Here is a 21,634-nt window from a genome sequence, read left to right on the forward strand (position 1 = left end):
TAGAGGGATCTTTTTCTACAGCTGACAGGGTGTGTCTGCAATGAGTCTAATCAAGCAGAGCACCTGAAGATAACCCCTCTTTAAAGGTCAGGTGGGATTGTCACCTAAGAATCAAGCTAGGGCTGTGGGAGGAGTGTAAAGTATTTAATCCTGAGATGTTCATTGTGCAGTGTGACTGATGCTGAACAAGTTGGCTGGTGACTAGTGAGATGGTCTCTGTTAAATTTGCATTACTTTACCCAGATTACCCAGGATCTGGAATTAAAAACAAATATAGACTATAGATATGGACTTGATTCCCTCCAAAATGGCTCACTCACAAAATATCCTTCCTCAGAGGTGTGTGCACACCTCTTCCTTCAGCTTCAAGTTGTGACTTCCCATCAGGTTCTGCTTACCACTCCCCAATGCTCTAATATCCCTCAAGACTGTCTATTATCTTTGCTCAGACCACCAATCCAGTGCCCTTCTGCATAGGGTCACCTTCTCTAGACTTCTCACACAGCTCACTCTCTCTCAGGAAACACTTCCATCTCTCGTGCACAATGCTGTGGGATTTCCCAATCTCCATACACACAGACATATTAGGCTCCGCCCTCTGTTCACAGTAGCCTTGTGGAAGATGTAGTTTCTCTCCTTGGACTGATAAACAACAATATCCATCTCTTTTCTTACTGATGTAAATGTGATTAGTAGTCCCTGGGTACTTCAGTACAACTGCCACATCCCCAGGGGTTACAAGTGTAGCTTCAAAATCCAGAAAAATGACATGCATCTACAAATGAGGATAATAGTATACTGCATAGGTATAAAGACATTTTGTATTATCCCAGAGGCGACTTTAATATTGTATAAATCTTCTACTGTTTTTTTACAGGCTTGCCGCAAGTTCCGCGATGGTGATACATGTAAGGAAAGCTGTCCTCCGCTGGTGGTGTATAACACAAATACATTCAATGTAGAACCAAGCCTTGATGGAAAATACAGCTTTGGGGCCTCATGCGTAGCACAATGTCCACGTAAGTAAAGTTCTTTCAAAATTTTTGCCACCTTCTTGTCTAACATGGTAAAATGATCCTTCACACAGCAAAGAAATGCCTGCAAGCTGGCACAGCCATTCTGCTTTCAGAGCACTTAATTACTGAGATCTAATTAATATAGAGAGAGAAGCGCTAAATGTTTACATTTTCTGTGTTATTTACTATGTGTAGAAAACTACCATAGTAGCAAGGGGTGAGAAAGGTGACTCAGTTTGTGCAGCCAACATACTAATGTGTATTGTGCAATATGTAAGTCACAATCTATCTATTTTGTTTTTGTTTTTTTATGTTATAGATAATTATATAGTAACAGATCTTGGATCTTGTGTTCGGACATGCCAATCAGATTCCTATGAGGTAGAGGAACAGGGTGTCCACATCTGTAGAAGGTGTGATGGACCATGTACTAAAGGTAAATATACTCATTTTACATCTATCACCTATACTTATACATACTACAGCAGTGTCAGTCATTCATCCCAGCTGTCCAGCTTGTATTTGCCACTGGTACGCATGACCATGTAGGGGTGTTTTGAGGATTCGCAGTTTGTGGCACGCTTGAGCTTCAGAAGCACTAGGCATGTCACAATACATGACAACGCATGGCCATGCTTCCTTTCTGTTGGAAACATGGTTCTGATTTACACAATCAACCCCCCCCCCCCCCCCCTCCCCCTGAACCCAGAGCTCACTTGTATAAGGACCTATTTTTCGATCAAAATTATTTATAATCACTAAACCAGAAAAAATAAATTGTATAATGTTTTACCAGAGAGAAATCTGGATGTATCTAGTAACATGTACTTTCAAATCACCATCATCATCGCCATTTATTTATATAGCGCCACTGATTCCACAGCGCTGTGCAGAGAACTTACTCACATCAGTTCCTTCCCCCTTTGGAGCTTACAGTCTACATTCCATAACATACACACACAGACAGAGAGAGAGACTAGGGTCAGTTTTTGAAAGCAGCCAATTAACCTACTAGTATGTTTTGGATATTCCATTATTAAATTATTAGTAATTATTTGTGATCATTCACAGACAGGAATCTGGATATACAAAAGTATTTGGCCACACCTGTTAATTATTGAATTGAGGTGTTTCAATCAGACCTGTTGCCAGAGGTGTATAAAATCAAGCGCCTAGCTTTGTAGTCTCCATTTACAAACATTTGTGTACAAAATGGATCGTTCTGAAGAGCTCAGTGACTTCAAGCATGGTACTGTGATAGGGTGCCACCTTTGCAATGAGACGGTTTGTGTAGTTTCATCTCTGCTGGATATTCCATAATCAACTATAAATTATTAGAAAGTGAAAGCGTTTAGAAACAACAGCAACTCAGCCATGAAGCGAAAGACCACGTAAAATCACAGAGTGGGGTCAATGACTGTTAATGCGCATGGTGCGTAAAAGTCACCAACGCTCTGCTAATTCCATAGCTGAAGAAGAGTTCTGAACTTCCACTGGCATTAATGTAATCACAAAATCTGGGAGCATAATGGAATAGGTTTCCATGGCCGTGCAGCTGCATGCAAGCCTCACATCACCAAGACCAACGTCAGAAGGAGTGGTGTAAAGCACACCGACACTGGACTGTGGAGCAGTGGAAACATGATCTGTGGAGTGACGAATCACGCTTCACGCTTCTCTGTTTGGCAGTCAGATGGGCAAGTCTAAGTTTGGCAAATGCCGGGAGGACGTTACCTGCCTGACTGCATTATGCCAACTGTGAAGTTTGGTGGAGGAGGGATAATGGTATGGGGCTGTGTTTCAGGGTTTGGGTTAGGCCCCTTATCTCCAGCGAAGTATAATCTTAATGTGTCAGTATACATAGTCATGTTGGACAATGCTATGCTTCCAACTTTGTGGCAACAGTTTGGGGAAGGCCCTTTTATATTCTAACATTACAGTGTCCCAGTGCACAAAGCAAGGACTACAAATACATGGTTTGATGAGTTCAGTGTGGAAGAACTTGACTGGCCCACACAGAGCCCTGACCTCAACCCCATTGAACACCTTTGGGATAGACTGGAATGGAGATTGCGAGCCTGGTCTTCTCATCCAACATCAATGCCTGACCTCATAAATGTTCTACAGAATGAATGGCTACAAATTCCCACAGAAACACTCCAACATCTTGTGGAAAGCCTTCCAAGAAGAGTGGAAGCTGTTATCGCTGCAAAAGGAAGGATTATCTCCATATTAAAGTATATGTATTTGCGTACAATGTCATTACAGTCCCTGTTGGTGTAATGGTCAAGCATCCGAATATTTATGTCCATATAGTGTGTCTATCGACATGTGCTTGTGCATAAAATTAATATTCTGTTGAATTAAACAGGTTCATATACTAAGGAAACACATTCTTTATTACCAGATAAATGCTGGATACAGGTAAAAAAACAAGCCACACTTCAAATCATTTATAAAATTGCTGACACCAGTGTAGATGGACTTTTACCACTGCTAGACGGAAAATAATCACCTAGGGCTAAATGTATCAAGCTGAGAGTTACCAGCAGGATTGAAAAGTCGTGATATTGCATATAGCAACCAATCAGATTCTAGCTTTTATTTTGTAGAATGTACTAAATAAATGATAACTACAATCTGATTGGTTGCTATAATTTTACATATTTTGTAAAGTATGATAGCTGGAAATATGGCATAAAACTTACCAATTTTCTCAGGTTGTTAGTTAACATCAAAAACAATATCATACACAAAGGCTAATTATCTCTCATAAGCTATATAAAACAACTAACAATTTAAAATTATATTATATTTAGAGGTAACAAGACTAGTGAAAATGTTGTCGTTTGCTAAATGAATATAAACAAAACTGTTGTTTTTCAGATGTAACTTGTACAGGAATTGGAGCTGGAAACCTAACAGATGTTTTATCAATAAACGCTTCAAATATTGATTCTTTTGCAAACTGCACCAAAGTCCAAGGAAGTATAAGCATTCTGTATGCAGCAAAAATTGGGTATGCTATCCATTTTCTCATATTCAACAATTATAAGTGTATTTGATGGACTGAGCTAAATGTGACATTTAAAGGAACATTATATTCCATTTTTACTTATTTTAAAAACAAAATATATTTTAGAGCTGTGATGGACAACCTAATATACTTCAAGGGCCACAGGTAACTTTTTATTTCAAAAAGAAAAGAACAACCATTTTGGCACCCACAAATCACTCACCCACACCCTCTTACTCCAAAATAGCGAACATGCCCTCAAACCCTGACACAAAATGCCCTCACTTGCCTGCAGATCCCACATGTACTCCAAAACTCCCCCACATGCCACTGAGACCTCCCTACATGCCGATTCTGTGCCACCCAGACCTCCCCATTGCCACTCACATGCCACTCAGTCCTCCTCACATGACATTCAGACGTCCCCACGACACACAAACCTCCCCACATGCCACTTAGACTTCCTCACATGCACCTCGCATGACATTCAGACGTCTCTACATGACACTCAGACGTCCCCACATGCTCCCCACATGTTACCGACATGCTCCTCACATACCACTCAGACTCCCCCTCAGACTTCTCCACATACCCTTAACAAAAAAAGGAGAAAGTAGAGTGTAATACTATTTATTACAGCTCATCCAGTGTACATAATATATGGGTATTATCTTAAATCTTAGAAATTTTTATGTGCATGTCATATAAACAACCAGCTTCACTGAATCAAAATATAAGATTGTTATCTGCAGCTCTCAAGATCTCGATCTGTTGCATTTTTGGAAACGTATAAATACAAGAGAGGTCCCCATTAGGGGTATACCATGCTGCGTGTGTCAATAACAAATATAACACTCGTCTCCATTCCACACCACAAGTTGAGCCAAGCTAAGTGGTATCTTTGTCATTGACACACTCAATATTCATGTTTTATCCCTGGTAGGGACCTGTCTTTCACTGTATATATATATATATATATATATATATATATTGACAAAAAAACAACAGATCAAGAACTCCGCTGCAGTGGTAGTTTAATACAATGCTTCCTGAACACATAGATTGCAATGTATATTGAGAGTCAAAGTAACTACATTATATATCATAAGTTGAACACTGAAAGTACAGTACATGTAGTTGAGACTAACAGGGTATATCATACTTGCCAACTCTCCCTGAATGTCAGGGAGACTCCCTGAAATAGGGGTGATCTCCCTCACTCCCTGAAGAGTCTGGCATTCTCCCTGATGCTGAGCCAGTGCAAGAAATGGTTGGCCTCACCATCTGTGGCATGATGACACAGTTCAGAAATTGTGTCCTATGTCCATGTATTGATGCCTATGGTGGCCATTTTCATGGAGACCAAGATTTAATCAAAGACTCATAGGTAAGACAACATGACTTCAGTAATGGAAACAGAAATGGAAAAGACACTTCAGTCTCTAGAGATTCATTAGTTGATTTTCTTTAACGCATAGTACCCTAACCCTACTCTCCCGGAATGTCTGGGAGACTCCCGCATTTCTGGGAGAGCAGGGCAACCTCCCGGTTCTCGCCCCTGCAATAGATAAGTGGCGGGGTGGGGGGCCTTAATGACGCAAATATCGTGTCACCTTAGCCCCACCCCCTGCTGTAATTTCCGAAAATTGTGACAATCGTTTAGTGGGCGGTCCAAAATGATGTGATGCTTCAAGCCCCGCCTCCGCATGCCCACCTCCCCCAGGATCTCCCTGAAGCCAACGTGGAAAAGTTGGCAAGTATGGGGTATATATAATGTTGTAAGATAATATAGATCAAAGTACATTGCAGGCATAGAACTGCAGTGAACCTGATTGACACCGTAGTTTTTATGGGAATTCTGAACTTTTTACTGTAGTTGTTACTGTACATTTACATTGTCCTACATGCAACAGATAGAGAAAGAACCCTATTGCATTGGTAGTTATAAGCTGCAATACGTGGACTGTAAGAACTTTTTTACACAAAATAGTTGTTAAAGGGCTCACTGTGTATGTTCACACAAACTTCACATCAACCTTAAACTTTAAACATTTGCATGCAAATAAAGACGCGTAGACCTGGATAAGTTATTAAAAAATGGCAGAAATTTTATTGTAAGGATTTTATATTAACTAAACCTATGGTGGCGGAGAAAGGGCACTGCGGAACAGCTCACGAGCTGATAACACAAGATCACTTAGTGGACTGGCGCAAACCGCCGTAAGTCCGTAAACCACGGGGAACAAATCCCTACATACTTAGCGCTGAGTTGGCGTCAGAGTGACTGCCCCTTACAACTCACACTGCCCTCCCTCACCGAGCCGAACAGGGACCCTCCTCACCGAAGGACCAAAAGGAGTTACTGATGCTTCAAAGGGGGCAGTGACCTACGACCAACTACCTGTGCGCCCATTAATCAGCCGCTGAACGCAGTGCCTTCCTACCCCCACTTTGAAAACCTAAATAAATTGAGGGATGGGAGGGTGGGATCTCGTGTTGCAAGTGAAGCCAAGCAGGAAGTACAGCCTGCTATATTCTATCAAAGGTCCCTCCCACGTGAGCCACCATTGGTCGGTACCCACCCCATGTTAAACCACACAAGGTAATTATTCAGCTTGTTACAAACCCTGTCGCCCTTTAAGTGCGTTTGTCCTAAAAGCCTCACTTGTCAAACTTTGAGTGATCAACACATCTCGCTGGGAACAACACTGTGTATACAACATAGATCAGATTATAGCATTAATTGAGACTTAAAAACCGTGTCAGACCCAATTTTGTGATGCTGAGGTTAACGTTTTAGGAGGGTCAGACATATCTATTCAGGTGGTGATTGGGCAGCAGATAAAAAAACATGTAATGCCGTAGGCCTGGTTTCCTGACCACTGTTTACAATACTGTATACTGCTAATGGAAAAGTATAGGCTAGCTTTAAAATGCAGAACAGTTACAGTTACAATAGGTTGTGGGTGCATCTAACAAACATAGGTGACATTACTGATGATGCTGGTGGCACAAGGATGGCTCAGAAGCTCTCTTCTTGTTGACACCTATTGACATTAACTTTACATGCTTATTTATAAACCCTCAATTGATACATTTGTTTATATAGTATATAACTTGTTAATAATTATATGTCTATTAAGAAATTAATGTGAGATGTCATTAAGATAACCATTCACTTATCATTCAAGTTTCTTATTAAATGAAAAGAAGAACTCACAAACATGCATTGTTAATTAGCTCATTTGTACATTTATCTACTTTTAGTGACCGTTTCACCAAAACACCGAAGCTGGACCCAGAGAAGTTGAACATCCTTAGAACTATACGAGAAATAGAAGGTCAGTTCAGAGAGAATAGAACATTTAGTACTGAATATCACATGGATCTATAAATTAATTATTCTATTATAAAGTGTATGATTAAACAAAGTGAGTTATTGAATTTTCGAACTGTTGCTTGCTGTGCATTCATAGCAGTGGTATAAAATGTAGCTCCTAGAGAACCTAATCATTTGTCATAGCAGTTACACACAAACAAATTAACGGGCCAATTTACTGTTAAAGTCATGTCGGGACAGCGCATCTAACAGGAGGCTGTTCTGGTGATGACTTTTTCTAAAGACATCTCCGGTTCTGACCCGGAATCTTTATTGCGCATGAGCAACCTAGGGTCGCTCATAACACGGGGGAGAGGAATGTGAAGATCTACCTCCTATGATGCTTTCCCTATAGGATTGAATGGTTAACACCATCCTCAGATGGCATTAGCCATTGGTGTGCTCCTAAAAGCTAAGCTTTTAGGAGCTTGATAAATTTGCCCACACTGGAGTCCCAATTCAGTATTATAAGGGACTGCTGGATTGTACTGTAATTGCCTAGTGCAGGAGATATCTCCAATATAGCTTCCTGCGTTAAGCTTTTGTTAAGAAGCTAATTTAATTAAAAATGCCAAAATTATGTGTAAAAAGCTGTTTCTGCATAATTTAGGGCTTGATAAATAGGCCCCAGAGAGAGACAATTGACTTGTAAAAGGTACTAAATAGGATTCTAACCAGGTTTTCCAGGAACTTTTTCATTGTTATATGGTCAGCACAGTATACCACTCACACTGTATCCCTCCCTTCCTCTCACTGATAACACATTCTATGCACATAGCTCTGATTTTTATTGTTAAATACGTTCAGTAGTTTATTTAGCAGTCACAAACATCTGCACAAATGTTCCCAATGGTACGGAAACGTACAGTAGGTCCTTGACATGGACCATGGGACCTTGTTCTGGACCCGAGATCACCATACCTTCCAATTGTCCCGATTTTGGACAGACAATTCCGAGTTGCTGAACTAGAAAGGGGTGGAATTTACATATTATAGTACCATACTAAATGTAGTACCACCACTATTTAACATGCCAGGGCTGCTTAGCGAGCTTCGGCAAAAACCCCTATTCTAAAAATTATTGGAAAGCCTTCGTTGGCAGACTAATCCTGCAGCCAGAGGAGGAAGTGATCAATCACTCTTTGTGTAGCTATTGTGCACATGTGGATAAAGTCCGCACATGTGCAAAGTGACGGTACCCAGCGAGAGATCCGGCAAAGTCTCACTCACAGCACTGGACCTCTATAAAATGGTAAGCAGCGCCGTGCTGAGATTGCGGAGTAAAGCAAATTGTTAATTAGCAGTAAATAGGTTAAGGCTGGAGAACTCTCTGATTTCTCTGGCATTAACCCTTTTCTGAACTGGATGGGGAGTGCCGGTATCATTGTCTAGAGAAAACAGCCATTTTCTCTGTCTGATTGATAAATAGACCCCATTATTTTCTATGACAGGAGATTGAAATCAAGGCGTAAAGCGAGAGCATTAGCAGGGATTATCCCTGTTGAGTGGGAGGCCGCAGAGCTTTCTCCTTTGACATGTCTTCAGACATAGTGAAGATAAGGAAACGCCTATACTTTCAGCAGCACACCTACTGCATCTTTGAATCACGCTTTATGGGGCCTATATATCAAAGGTTTTCCCCCTGTAAAATCCCCGAAAACAACAGTTTTCGGGGATTAAACACTAAATTGCTATTTATGATTGTAGCATTGCATCAGATATCATAGATATCTACTGCTTTGCATCTCCTATCGTTTTACTGAGCACTCCCCATAACAGTATATGGGGAGTGCTCAGTAACGCTATTTAACAATAAAGGAAATTAACTTTTCAATCATGTTAATGTACGTCAGCTGAAGCTGGCATACATTATCATAAATGAAAAGTTTCAGTGCTGTCAGCTCCGAAGAGCAGAGCTGAACAGCGCATGTGTGGAGGGATCACATGATCCCTCCCTGTCACTCACTGCTCGCTCTCTGCAACTATAGTTGCAGAGCGAGAGTAGAGATGTATGTGCGCATGCCTGAGGGTTTCAGTCGGCACATGCACACTGGAGTAAGAAGAGAAGCCCCGTTCATCGCATGCTGCTTCGGGAACGAAGATGGAGTAGTAAGTATGTTTTCCGCTTCACAGGAACAGCAGTTTTTTGGAACTGCTGTTCCTGTGTTGCTTTTTTAATAAATATGAGAAATAGTTCAATCCTTATCAATGCGATAAGGATTGAAAACTATTTTTCATATTTTGCGAGTGTTGATAAATGTGCCCCTATATGAGCGAGAGCATTTCTCTGTGCATCTCCACCAATGTAAAAAGCATTCAAATACACCATAGTGACACATGTAATAAAGACACAATATACAAAAGGTACAAACCCTTGTGTATAACATTATCCCAATGGGAAGAAGTACGTGAATATGTAGCTTGTGAATGAAACCTCACCAAAACCAATGTTATAAGGGTAACTAGTAACTTACGTCTGGTAAAGTATTTTGTAATTGCTTTTTCACACGCATGTCATCGCTGCCACTCTAATATATACAATCTGCATCTAAGAGACTAGTCACAGAATTTTCATTAACAGGTGATTGCTAAAGTGGACTATCCTTTCCCTACATAAGCCTTTTGGATTTATGGGGCTTGTAGTGCCTACACCTGTAAACTTGTGTTGTGAATTTATCTGTGTGTCTTGTATAGGGAACCATTTTTGGACAGCAGCTGGACTGTTGAGCCCAGTTTGGGTTTTATATATATTTGATATTGATTCTTTAGCTTCTGATTCAATTTTTTCAACATGTTTTAAAGAGCCTGATTTCTCCTTATGCTTATGATTAATATAAGACATAAGTGAAGTTCATCCAATAAGCATTTTAGGAAGAATAAACAAAAGTTATAAATAAAAATATAGGGCCTGATTCATTAAGGATCTTAAATGAAGAAGTTTCTTATTTCAGTCTCCTGGACAAAACCATGTTACAATGCAAGGGGTGTAAATTAGTATTCTGTTTTGCACATACCGGTAAGTTAAATACTGACTGTTTTTTCATGTAGCACACAAATATCAACTTTAAATTTCAGTGTAGAAATAAGCTATCAAGTGTTTGTGTGCTACATGGAAAAAACAGTCAGTATTTAACTTATGTGCAAAACAGAAAACTCATTTGCACCCCTTGCATTGTAACATGGTTTTGTCCAGGAGACTTAAATAAGAAACTTCTTAATTTAAGTAGAGATGAGCGGGCTCGGATATCTGAAATCCGAGCCCACCCGAACGTTGCCGATCCGAGACAGATCCGAGACAGATCCGGGTATTCCCGCCAATTGCAAAACTGAAACCGAGGCTCTGAGCCATAATCCCGCTGTCGGATCTCGCGATACTCGCATTCTATAAATTCCCCGCTAGCCGCCGCCATCTTCACTCGGGCATTGATCAGGGTAGAGGGAGGTTGTGTTAGGTGGTCCTCTGTCCTGCTATATCTCGTGCTGTGCTGTGCTGTGGTTTTTAGCACTTTTTATGCTTTTTTCAAAATAAATCCGAATCCAAAACCTTAAATCCGAACCAAAACCTTTCGTCAGGTGTTTTGCAAAACAAATCCGAACCCAAAACCTCAAGCAAATCCGAATCCAAAACACAAAACACGAGAAACCAAAAGTGGCCGGTGCACATCCCTAAATTTAAGATCCTTAATGAATCAGGCCCAAGGGCTGACCTAATGTGTTAGTTGGAAGGACTTTGAAGAGACATTTTTTACTCTTTCCAACATGTACCTTTGCAGTTGGACCCGCAATCTTGCAAACGTTGCCTCAGAGTGATATTACAAGTGCTGCTTCAGCGATCAGAGTGTTGGTGTGCACCTATGTGTCCTCTCGGCTGACAAATAGGCACATTTGCAGGGGACGCTTTTTTTTTTTGGTTCTTTACTTTGTGACTGTTTATTGAGAATAGAAATAAACTTCTGCTGTTTCTCCTCTTAAAAGCAACAGTGGAAGGTAACACTTTTTTTTTTTACCTAAATGTCTACAAAATTGTTTCTCTTTCTCACTAGCCTAAAGTGCTGCTGATATTAGACAATGGCTGCCATAAAAAAAATAGGACAAAAAAATAAATAATTAACAAAGAGACAATTAGTAAGTAGCGATATCTAAAAAAAAAAATACCATGGCATATAGTTATGAAGCAAAGTGCTGCTATTGAATTAGCCCACTGTTAATTCTTTGTGAGAATTTCACCTTAAAAAATGACAGCACGATAAAACCTTTTGTTTCATTTTCCTGGTAGTTTATCCCCACAACTTGCCTGTTTTTCCTGAAATATTCTGTAATCCTCCTTAAGAGCTGTCATTCAAATATGATTACTCTAACACTATGATATCCATTGTTTTACAGGGTTCTTACTGATTCAGTGGTGGCCTGAAAATTTCACGGATCTGAGCATTTTTGAAAACCTTGAATTAATCAGAGGCAGAAATAAACATCAGTAAGTACATTTGCATTATATATACTTACAATTAGTGGTATATAAGCAAATTATATTTTGTAAATGAGTTCATCCGATTTTGAAACAATAATTAACACATTCATGCCACATAGGGTATACAGAGCAACAGCAGCAAAACATACAAGCTACATACAAATAAAATAAACGCACAATATACTGCAAATACTTTTGCTTCAATGTAGAGAAAATAGAAAGACTCTGTTTCACCTAACGGACGCACTTTCCTGCAGCAGACAAGGTTACATGCCCCTGGTTTATTTTCTAAGTAAGCCAATGTTAGGGCTATCCATGATGCAGATGGTAATACATCTTTCTTTTGTTCTAGTGGGAGATACTCTCTTGGTTTAGTGGATCTACAAGTAACATCATTGGGATTGCGATCACTCAAAGAAATTAGTGCTGGTGATATTGTACTTCGAGGGAATAAAAATCTCTGCTATATTGCATCCATCAACTGGACAGATATCTTCAAATCAAACCAGCAAAAGAAAATTGAGAATAACAAAAGCCCAGAAGAATGTGGTAATTTAATTTTTGTGATTCAGTGATGGAAGTAAAAGTAGTCTTGTTGGGTAAGGTGAAAAAAAAATCACTCTACCCACTGCATGGTTTACCGGAACCCCAGGAAAAATGGCTTGAGGGAGCAGCTCCTGAGGGTGAAGGGAGCGGTGGCTAGGGTTTTTTTTTTTTACAGTACCCAGTAACAGTTTTCTATCATCCTTCTCATAACCTGACTGAAAGCCGCCATTGTGTAACTCTGGGTGGGACCTATACAGAACCTGCAGCTTCTAATTAGTACTCCCGCTCACTCCCTTCTAAGCATCCATTTTAACATGGTGAATAATGATAACTCCGACTGCTAACTGGGAGTTCATTGAATTAATTTTATTGTGAATAATACAGGTGGAGCTGAACTTATTGTACTGAATACCGTACCACACAATATTTTTTTTGCAATTAGCTTATATAGGGGCACAATCTATATGTATAGAGCACTAAAAAGATGTACATTGCCTGATTGACTATTTCTTATTGGAGACGTTAAGTAAAAAATCACGAGGATTACATTTTCTGAATGATTGGGCTTAATACATTTATTTATTTATTTTTTAGTTGCCAATGGAAATGTTTGTCACAATTTATGTTCCGACCAAGGCTGCTGGGGATCTGGACCTTCTCAGTGTTTTTCCTGCCGTGCATATAGTCGTGGAAAGGAATGTGTATCGCTATGTAACACATATACAGGGTAACAATTTAAATAATCATTTTTGTTTTTTTGTTCTGCAAATTAATTACATTCACTCAGAATTTCAAAAGCCTTTTTGACTACTTTTAGGCTGACCACCCACTGGTGTTGCGTTAGATGCCAGTGACCATACATGTCTAACATGAGCTTGTGGTCAGTTGAGTGTGGTGACTGCATGTAAATGGAGCAGGCAGCATTAGAAAAACAGAAGCCGCAATGCAAACACTTCCCATACACTTACATTAAAAAGCGATAGGAAATGCATGTATGGGTAAAGAGGCCTTAGGTGTATTATGATTATTTGTAAGGCACCACAGTGCTCCGCAGCGCCTTACAGTAGGGTAAACAGTACATACATAAAATAGGGACATACAAACTAAATGCAGACATGAAAACAAAGGGTATGGAGGATCCTGCTCATTACAGAGCTTACATGCTAACTGGAAGAGGGCACAGCTGAAACTAGAGGAGCCAGTGTGGAGATTGGGACAGCTGTGAGGGTGTATTAACATGAATAGGGTCATCAGAGAAAAGGTAATCTTTAAAAAGAAATGGGTTTTTAGAGAATGTCTAAAGATTTGTAGGATTGGGGAAGCCTGATTGGGTGTGAAAGGGAATTCTATAAATAGGGAGCAGCATGAGAGAAGTGTTGGAGGTGCAAGTGACAGGTGGTTACCAGATGTGTATCTTGTCACCATCTGCAGACTACAAGATTTTCATCCAGTTATCGTAGCAATGACACAGTAAACAACTGTTTGGTCAGAGATTACATTACTGTGTATACTCCCACGATCATGTTCTATCATACCAAACCCCATCATAACGTTTGATTGTATAAACTTCCTAAATAATCGCGATTAACAATGGAACAGTGTCAAGCAAATGTGGAAGTGTGTACGCACCCACGACCAGCAGTGTAGGCAGATCTCTATGAGGTGTGCAGGGTCACCATCTTTTCAGCTGATGGTTATGAGAGATGAAGAGCACAGATCTGACGGTAAATAGTGTAGGTGTATACACATAAATCTGCATGCTGATAAGTACTTTCAGTCGTTGGTAAAATTGTTACAGAAATCACATCTGCAGTAATTTTCTGTAGTGTGTACCCAGCTTAATGTTAACACTCCTGCTGGACATTCTCAAACCGGGTTGGGGATGTTTTTCCGACAGCACTTTGAGCGACAACCACTTTATAGACAAACAAATGCTGATTACAAGAAGCACAACAAGGATAAAATGTTGACTTACTTTAAAACACTCAACACTTGTGTATATAGGGCCGGACTGGGACTAAAAATCAGCCCTGGCATTTAAAGTACACAGGCCCACCTCAGTTCCAGCAGGAAAGAAACTATGTGTTGCTGGTGTTGTGGGTGTGGCCAACATGGGGCATTGGTACTTACCTTATAATAAAACATTACATTTATCACGCCCTCCCAGCCACCTCATGCCATCCCCCAGGCACATTATGACACCCCCAGCCCACTGTACTTATTTATGCTTCTGGTGTTGCTGACATCCATCAGGGTGGGAACTTCCTGTAGAGTGAGCAGGGAAGCTCTTTGTCTCACGAGATTACCAAATCTTGTGATACTTAGAGCTCCTCGGCTTGCTCTGCAGGCTGTGTCCTGTCCAGGAACTGGGAGCAGCTATCAGTTCCATTTCCCTAACCAGAGCTGGATTAAGGCTCAGGGGGTCCAGGGTATTTAAGACAGCAGGGCCCCTATTATGTAACATGGTTATCATTTTAGTCAAATACACAGGCACTACTGTTAGAAACACACAGCTCTACCTTCACAAGCAGTACGTTGTGAAGCAGGACATACCTCCCAACTGTCCTTGCAGTCGGACCAAATCCTGACTGAGAGACAGTCACCCAAATTCAGGACTGCCCCACCAGATTCAGGAGAGTTAGCAGACTGTCCTGCTCTCTTCTCCTACCTGTCTTGGTCACTTTCACCACTTGTAGCAGCTGGTTTCTTTAGCTCAGTACATTCTTGTCTTGATCCTGAAATATTAGATGCCCTATTTTGAAAAAAATGGGTACATGAGATTTAGAAAACTCCAACCAGCCCCGGTGTTAAAACAAAAGCACTCATGTTTTATAATTAGACCTCCCTCCAGTCCCCACAATAATAATATTCACATTTAATAAGTAGACCTATTTCCCTTCAACCAGCCCCAACATTAAATTAACAGTATACCCATTTACTCAAAACATATTTCCCTCCCTCCAAACAGTCCCAGCAATAAATTAAATAGCATTAAAGTTTAATAAATACAGCCATTTTCCACAACCATCCACGACAATAAATAATTCATATTCAGGTTTAATAAATAGCCCTCCACCCCAAAACTAGCCCCATATTCAATTGATAGCCCTAAACCACCCTAGCATTAAATTAAAGGTTCCTACACCTCACCTAAAATAATTAGCCGCCACCTACACTCCACCATTAAATAGCCTTACTCCCACACTATATTAAGATCCTCCCTTCCCTGACATATTATATTAAAATACTGCACACACGCACGCACACACGCATGCACACTATATTAAAATACTGCACACACACACACACACTATATTTAAAATATTGCTGACACACACGCACACTATAGGAAAATGGCCATACACACACGCTATATTAACATGAGGCCACACACACACACACACACACACACTATATTATCATGTGGACACACGCACACTACATTATCATGTGGACACACACACACTACATTATCATGTGGACACACACACTACATTAACATATAGGGACACGGATGGATGGACACACACACTTACCTTATTACATCTGATCCAGCCACCCGCATGCCCGCCCGAGCAGCAGCACCTCCTTCCTGCGCAGGAAGGATGCGCTGCTGCTTGGGTGGGCATGTAGCACGGCCCATCTAGCCATCGGCCCTTCTGGCATTTGCCAGAAGTGCCAGATGGCCAGTCCGGCCCTGTGTATATATATATATATATATATATATATATATATATATTATAAATGTATATTTATATATAATTTAAATGGAAAACTTTACACAATTGAAATATTGATCCAATTCATACATTTAAATCTTAATAAATCTTGATTCATTTAAGTCTTAAAACACAAAACAAAAGCATGTGAACATAATTGTTTAATTGTAAATTATAGGTATAAAAAAAACTACTGAATATGTTACACAGTTCACTTTTGATATGTATTCATATTTAACAAAATGCAACATATATATATATATATATATATATATATATATATATATATATATATATTATACTCCTAGAATTTAATATTCCCACCAATGCATTTTAGCATCATTTGGTTAATTAGATGCTTCAGTGTCGCTAAAGGCAAGTCTTTCCATTCTGTATTTCACTTTGTCTTTTGAATCATGTGCCATAAGGAGCACCACAAACCTTCTTAACAGACTTTATAATTAGAACATTAATTTTAGCAGAAAGCGTCATGGTGATTTGCGTAATACCTGGCTGGTGTTTCAGAAATGTGCTGTGGATTTAGCAGACAGGCCTAAATGAATTGAACACATAACTCTTGATTGTCTTAAAACTGCCTTTAATCTTGGTCTTAGCCTGTCCTTTAGCTTTCTTGGAAATATGGCTTTCTATGTCATCAACAAGATTTATAAATGCACAGAAGTATAATTAGAGAGCAGGTTTTATATTTCATATGGGCTCACATTTCCTAATTGTTGCATGATTCTTTTCCATTTAATTTTATACATATCCTTTGAAAACTTTAACCAGGCTCTTTAAAATCTAGTCAACATCTTTTGACTACATGGTTTTTCAATTTTAGAAGGTCAATTTGGATATTTATAAAAAGCATTTGGAGGCTGGATGAACCTCATCAGAGACAGTACTTTTAAAAGTGTCACCTGCTAGATATAATAAGGCAAATTGCATAAAAAATGTATGTTCATACTTTACAGAGTTATATACTTTAAAGTGTACCCAACACTAAGTGGAGGTAGACATTTGTGTGGGCTTAATCAATATATATATCTATATATATGGTACAACGTATCAATGCCGAGAAGAGCGACAAGACTCACCCCGACGTGACTATTCCGAAGGAGCTGGTTCCCGACCCTGCCCGATGGCGACTCCTCTTCACCCCGACAGTAGCCAATAACGATGAAGCAAGAAGGTGGCTGCAGCTGATGACGTCATTGAGCATGCCAACGGGATTATCGCTGTTGTTAAGGGGGTGAGGAAAGTATGCACCCATGTACAATGAATAATCCTTTCTAAAATACATTGTACATGGGTGCATACTTACCTCACCCCCTTAACAATAGCGATAATCTCGTCGGCATGCTCCATGACGTCATCAGCTGCAGCCGCCTTCTTGCTTCATCGTCATTGGCTGCTGTCGGGGTGAAGAGGAGTCGTCATCGCTTAGGGTCTGTAACCAGCTCCTTCGGAATAGTCACGTTGGGGTCAGTCTTGTCGGGATAGTCATTATCGATATGCTATACTATTTGAATATATATATATATATATATATATATATATATACTTGCATACATACACATATATATATAAATCCCCAACACAGACCTGAAGCCAGAATACATATTGTGCTCTGGCTAAATTTTTTTAGTATATAATATAAAACTAAATAGCGCTTACATTACTGCAAACAATATTACTATAAATGCTTTATATTGATGTCAGAGCATACTGATTATATCATATCCAGCTTCCCACTTATGTACGATGGGAGGCATTGTTACCAGTCATGTGACTAAAGTTCCCTCTAATCTGAGACATTTGGAAAAGGGAACGTTAAAAGGTCAAAATAATGATGTTTCCCTCCTGAAGACCTACATTCATAATTTGTATGTATTTTCCTATACAATTACATCTGTAATACTAATAAATACTATTAAAATGCTTAACAGTTCATAATATAGCCATAAACCTTTACCTCAACCTTAACACTTATGATATGTAATAAGAGATACAACACCAACCTATTGGCAAATTAACTTTGTTTATTGAATTCACCTTGCACTGTATGGTGGAGGGGGAACACTGTACTCAACCTTGGCTACTAATCAATACTAATCAGGATGTCCCACCATGAGTTACCCATTCTGGGGACATCCATATTATCTGCCATTTTACCTAAGTGCACCATTATAGCTTATTCTTAAACTGGGACAACAATCCCCAGGCATTCTGGAATCTGAACCCTTCTGGTCTAATGTAATGCACCACAACCTAGCTGCCTCTTTGAGGTGAACGGGTTCCAAACGCCTCACTACCATCAGTGTGCGCTTAATCAACCTTGCCTATCACCTATACAGTGTTCTCCTGCCACTCCAAAAGTGGTTCCGCTTACCTCCAGGGCTAGACCAGCACACCCATACTTAACCACAAGCTCGCGCACCAAGTAGCTCATCATGCCTCTGAGGCTAGACCAGCATACCCGTTTCATACCATGGCCAGCACACCAATTGGCCCACCATACCACTGGGGCTAGACCAGCACACCCATACCATATCTCAGCCTGCACACTATGTGGCCCGTCTTACCTCTGAGGCTAGACCAGCACACCCATATCATACCATGGCCAGCACACCAAGTGGCACACCATACCTCTGGGGCTAGACCAGCACACCAGTACCATACCTCAGCCTGCACACTATGTGGCCCATCTTTTCTCTGAGACTAGACCAGCACACCCGTACCATACCATGGCCAGCGCACCAAGTAGCCCATAATACCTCCGGAGTTACACCAGCACAGCCCTGCCAGTAACCAGAACTTGTGCACCTTCAATCACACAGCTTCAGTCCAGTACCATAACCTGGGCAACGAGAACACCAGATCCAGCAGTCAGGAATGGGTTTGAAGGGCTGCTTGTCTGAATCCCAAGAGAACTAAATAACTCCTCCTTGTGCTTATATAGTCTGCCCCTTGATCCTGCCCCCTCTATGACTTGTACATAGGCATCATCACCTCCTTGCTTTGTTATCCCTTACTGAGGCCAAATAGTTATGTACACAAGCCTCAGTTTTTAATTTCCCTTGAGCTTAATCAGGGGCGGGCTGGACTGGGGGGCAGGGGGGAGCGGGCATCCGTGGAGGAAATAATTTAAGAATATTACCGGCGGAATAGAAGTGAGCAGGCGCGGGCTGGCCCGTTTCGGCTGCGTCAGCGCACAGGCGGCCGCATCACGTGACACGCGATGCGGCCGCCTGTGCGCCCCCCTGGGCCGAAACGAGCCAGCCCGCGCCTGGGCTTAATCCATCCCTCACTTCTACTTCCAGACTACTCAGCTTGGAAGAAATTCAAATGTGCCAGGACCACTTTTTGTCCATTTTCTCCTGGCTGATCCAGGCAGTGAACAATTGATGATAGACTAAAGTACCACCCGAGGAATATACTGATAATTCTGAGGAATAGAAGGTGCACATACACTGCCCGGATTAATCATGTGTTTAGAGGAAGTGATAGCCTCCTGCTGTTTGTAGGTGTAGCATCAGTAGTAATATAGCTCTCACTGGAAATTGAATACTGTCTCCCCCACTTTACTAAGTGATAATATTAATTAGGGATGAGCGGGCTCGGATATCTGAAATCCGAGCCCACCCGAACCTTGTCGATCCGAGCCGGATCCGAGACTGATCCGGGTATTCCCGCCAATTGCAAAACTGAAAGCGAGGCTCCGAGTCATAATCCCGTTGTCGGATCTCGCGATACTCGGATTCTATAAATTCCCCGCTGGCCGCCGCCATCTTCACTCAGGCATTGATCAGGGTAGAGGGAGGTTGTGTTAGGTGGTCCTCTGCCCTGCTATATCCTGTGCTGTGCTGTGCTGTGCTCAGTCCAGGGGTGCTGTGTCCTGTGCTCTGTCCTTCTGAGTTCAGTGGTGCTGCTGGGTCCTGTGCTGTGTCCTGTTCAGTCCAGTGGTGCTGTGTCCTGTGCTCTGTCCTTCTGAGTTCAGTGGTGCTGCTGGGTCCTGTGCTGTGTCCTGTTCAGTCCAGTGGTGCTGTGTCCTGTGCTCTGTCCTTCTAAGGGCATTGTTATTTCCCCATTATTCCCAATTTATAAAAAATGTAAAAAAAAGTTATAAAAAAAAAAAAAAATTATAAAAAAAAGAAATTAAAAAAAAATATCCAAAAACAATCCTGCAGTATAAGTCCATTGGTACTGCAATATTACAAACTTCACTGATTCTGCAGTATAAGTCCACCAGTGGTACTGCAATATTACAAAGTTCACTGATTCTGCAGTATAAGTCCAGTGGTACTCTCCTGTACCGCATATATTTTTTAAAGGCTTTGCCGAGTGTGTGTGGCTTAGGGGTACGCTCTCTTGTGCTACATATAATGGAAAACAAAAATTTGGAGGATAAAGCTGCGAGGAAAAAGCTCTGTTTTCCTAAAAGACCCGCTGGCGGGGATGCTGATAACATCTGGTCCGGACTGAAGGACCTGCCAATCATTGCAGACATGTCTACTGTTGCTGCATTGGATGCTGTCACAATAGAAAAAATGGTGGAGGATTATTTTGCTGACACCATCCAAATAGACATGTCAGACAGTCCATATTGTTACTGGCAGGAAAAAAAGGCAGTTTGGAAGCCCCTGTACAAACTGGCTCTATTTTACCTGAGTTGTCCCCCCTTCAGTGTGTACTCGGAAAGAGTTTTTAGTGCAGCGGGGAACCTGGTCAGTGAGCGGAGAAGGAGGTTGCTTCCTCACAACGTTGAAAAAATGATGTTTATAAAAATGAATAATCAATTCCTCAATGAAGTACAGCACTGCCCTCCAGATAGTACAGAGGGACCTGTGGTTGTGGAGTCCAGCGGGGACGAATTGATAATGTGTGAGGAGGAGGAAGTACACACTGTAGGGGGAGAGGAATCAGAGGTTGAGGATGAGGACGACATCTTTCCTCAGTAGAGCCTGTTTAGTTTATACAGGGAGAGATTATTATTAATATTATTAATATTTATTTATAAGGCGCCACAAGGCGTCCGCAGCGCCGTGCAGAGACAAACAAAATTACAATACAATGGGAGACAGCACAGTACAGTAAACACAGCAACTCAGTAAGCTCAATGCACAGCTAGAGAGGACGGGGAAGGGGGAGGGAGGATCCGCAAACGACGGGGCCCAAGAAGGAGGGCGCGGAAGACAGGGAGACCCCCAGGGGGGAGGAGGGAGCGAGAGTGGACGTGGGGTGGAGGACCCTCGAGGAGGAGGGCTAAGTAGCTGGAGAGCAGAGTTAGAAGTTGTGGAAACAGGAGGAGAGATGGCCCTGCTCAGAGGAGCGTACAATCTAAGGGATGAATTGTTTTTTTGGTGTGGGGGCCCAAACAAACCAATCATTTCAGCCACAGTTGTTTGTTAGGCCCTGTCGCTGAAATGATTGGTTTGTTAAAGTGTGCATGTCCTATTTCAACAACATAAGGGTGGGTGGGAGGGCCCA

The 21,634-nt window shown here is 41.1% G+C and overlaps 1 protein-coding gene across 2 annotated transcripts in view; it reads left to right on the forward strand.

Moving 5' to 3' along the window:
* Nucleotides 1–21,634, forward strand: part of EGFR (epidermal growth factor receptor) — a 199,332-nt gene that overhangs the window by 134,599 nt on the left and 43,099 nt on the right. For both annotated transcript variants that reach the window (XM_075212522.1, XM_075212523.1), the window contains exons 7-13: nucleotides 878–1,019; nucleotides 1,336–1,452; nucleotides 3,903–4,035; nucleotides 7,300–7,373; nucleotides 11,795–11,885; nucleotides 12,232–12,428; nucleotides 13,020–13,152. In XM_075212522.1, the coding sequence (XP_075068623.1) occupies nucleotides 878–1,019; nucleotides 1,336–1,452; nucleotides 3,903–4,035; nucleotides 7,300–7,373; nucleotides 11,795–11,885; nucleotides 12,232–12,428; nucleotides 13,020–13,152 (887 nt within the window). The remainder of the gene's footprint in view (nucleotides 1–877; nucleotides 1,020–1,335; nucleotides 1,453–3,902; nucleotides 4,036–7,299; nucleotides 7,374–11,794; nucleotides 11,886–12,231; nucleotides 12,429–13,019; nucleotides 13,153–21,634) is intronic.

This window comes from Mixophyes fleayi, chromosome 5 (genome assembly GCF_038048845.1).
Source record: "Mixophyes fleayi isolate aMixFle1 chromosome 5, aMixFle1.hap1, whole genome shotgun sequence".
Classification (NCBI taxonomy): Eukaryota; Metazoa; Chordata; class Amphibia; order Anura; family Limnodynastidae; genus Mixophyes; species Mixophyes fleayi.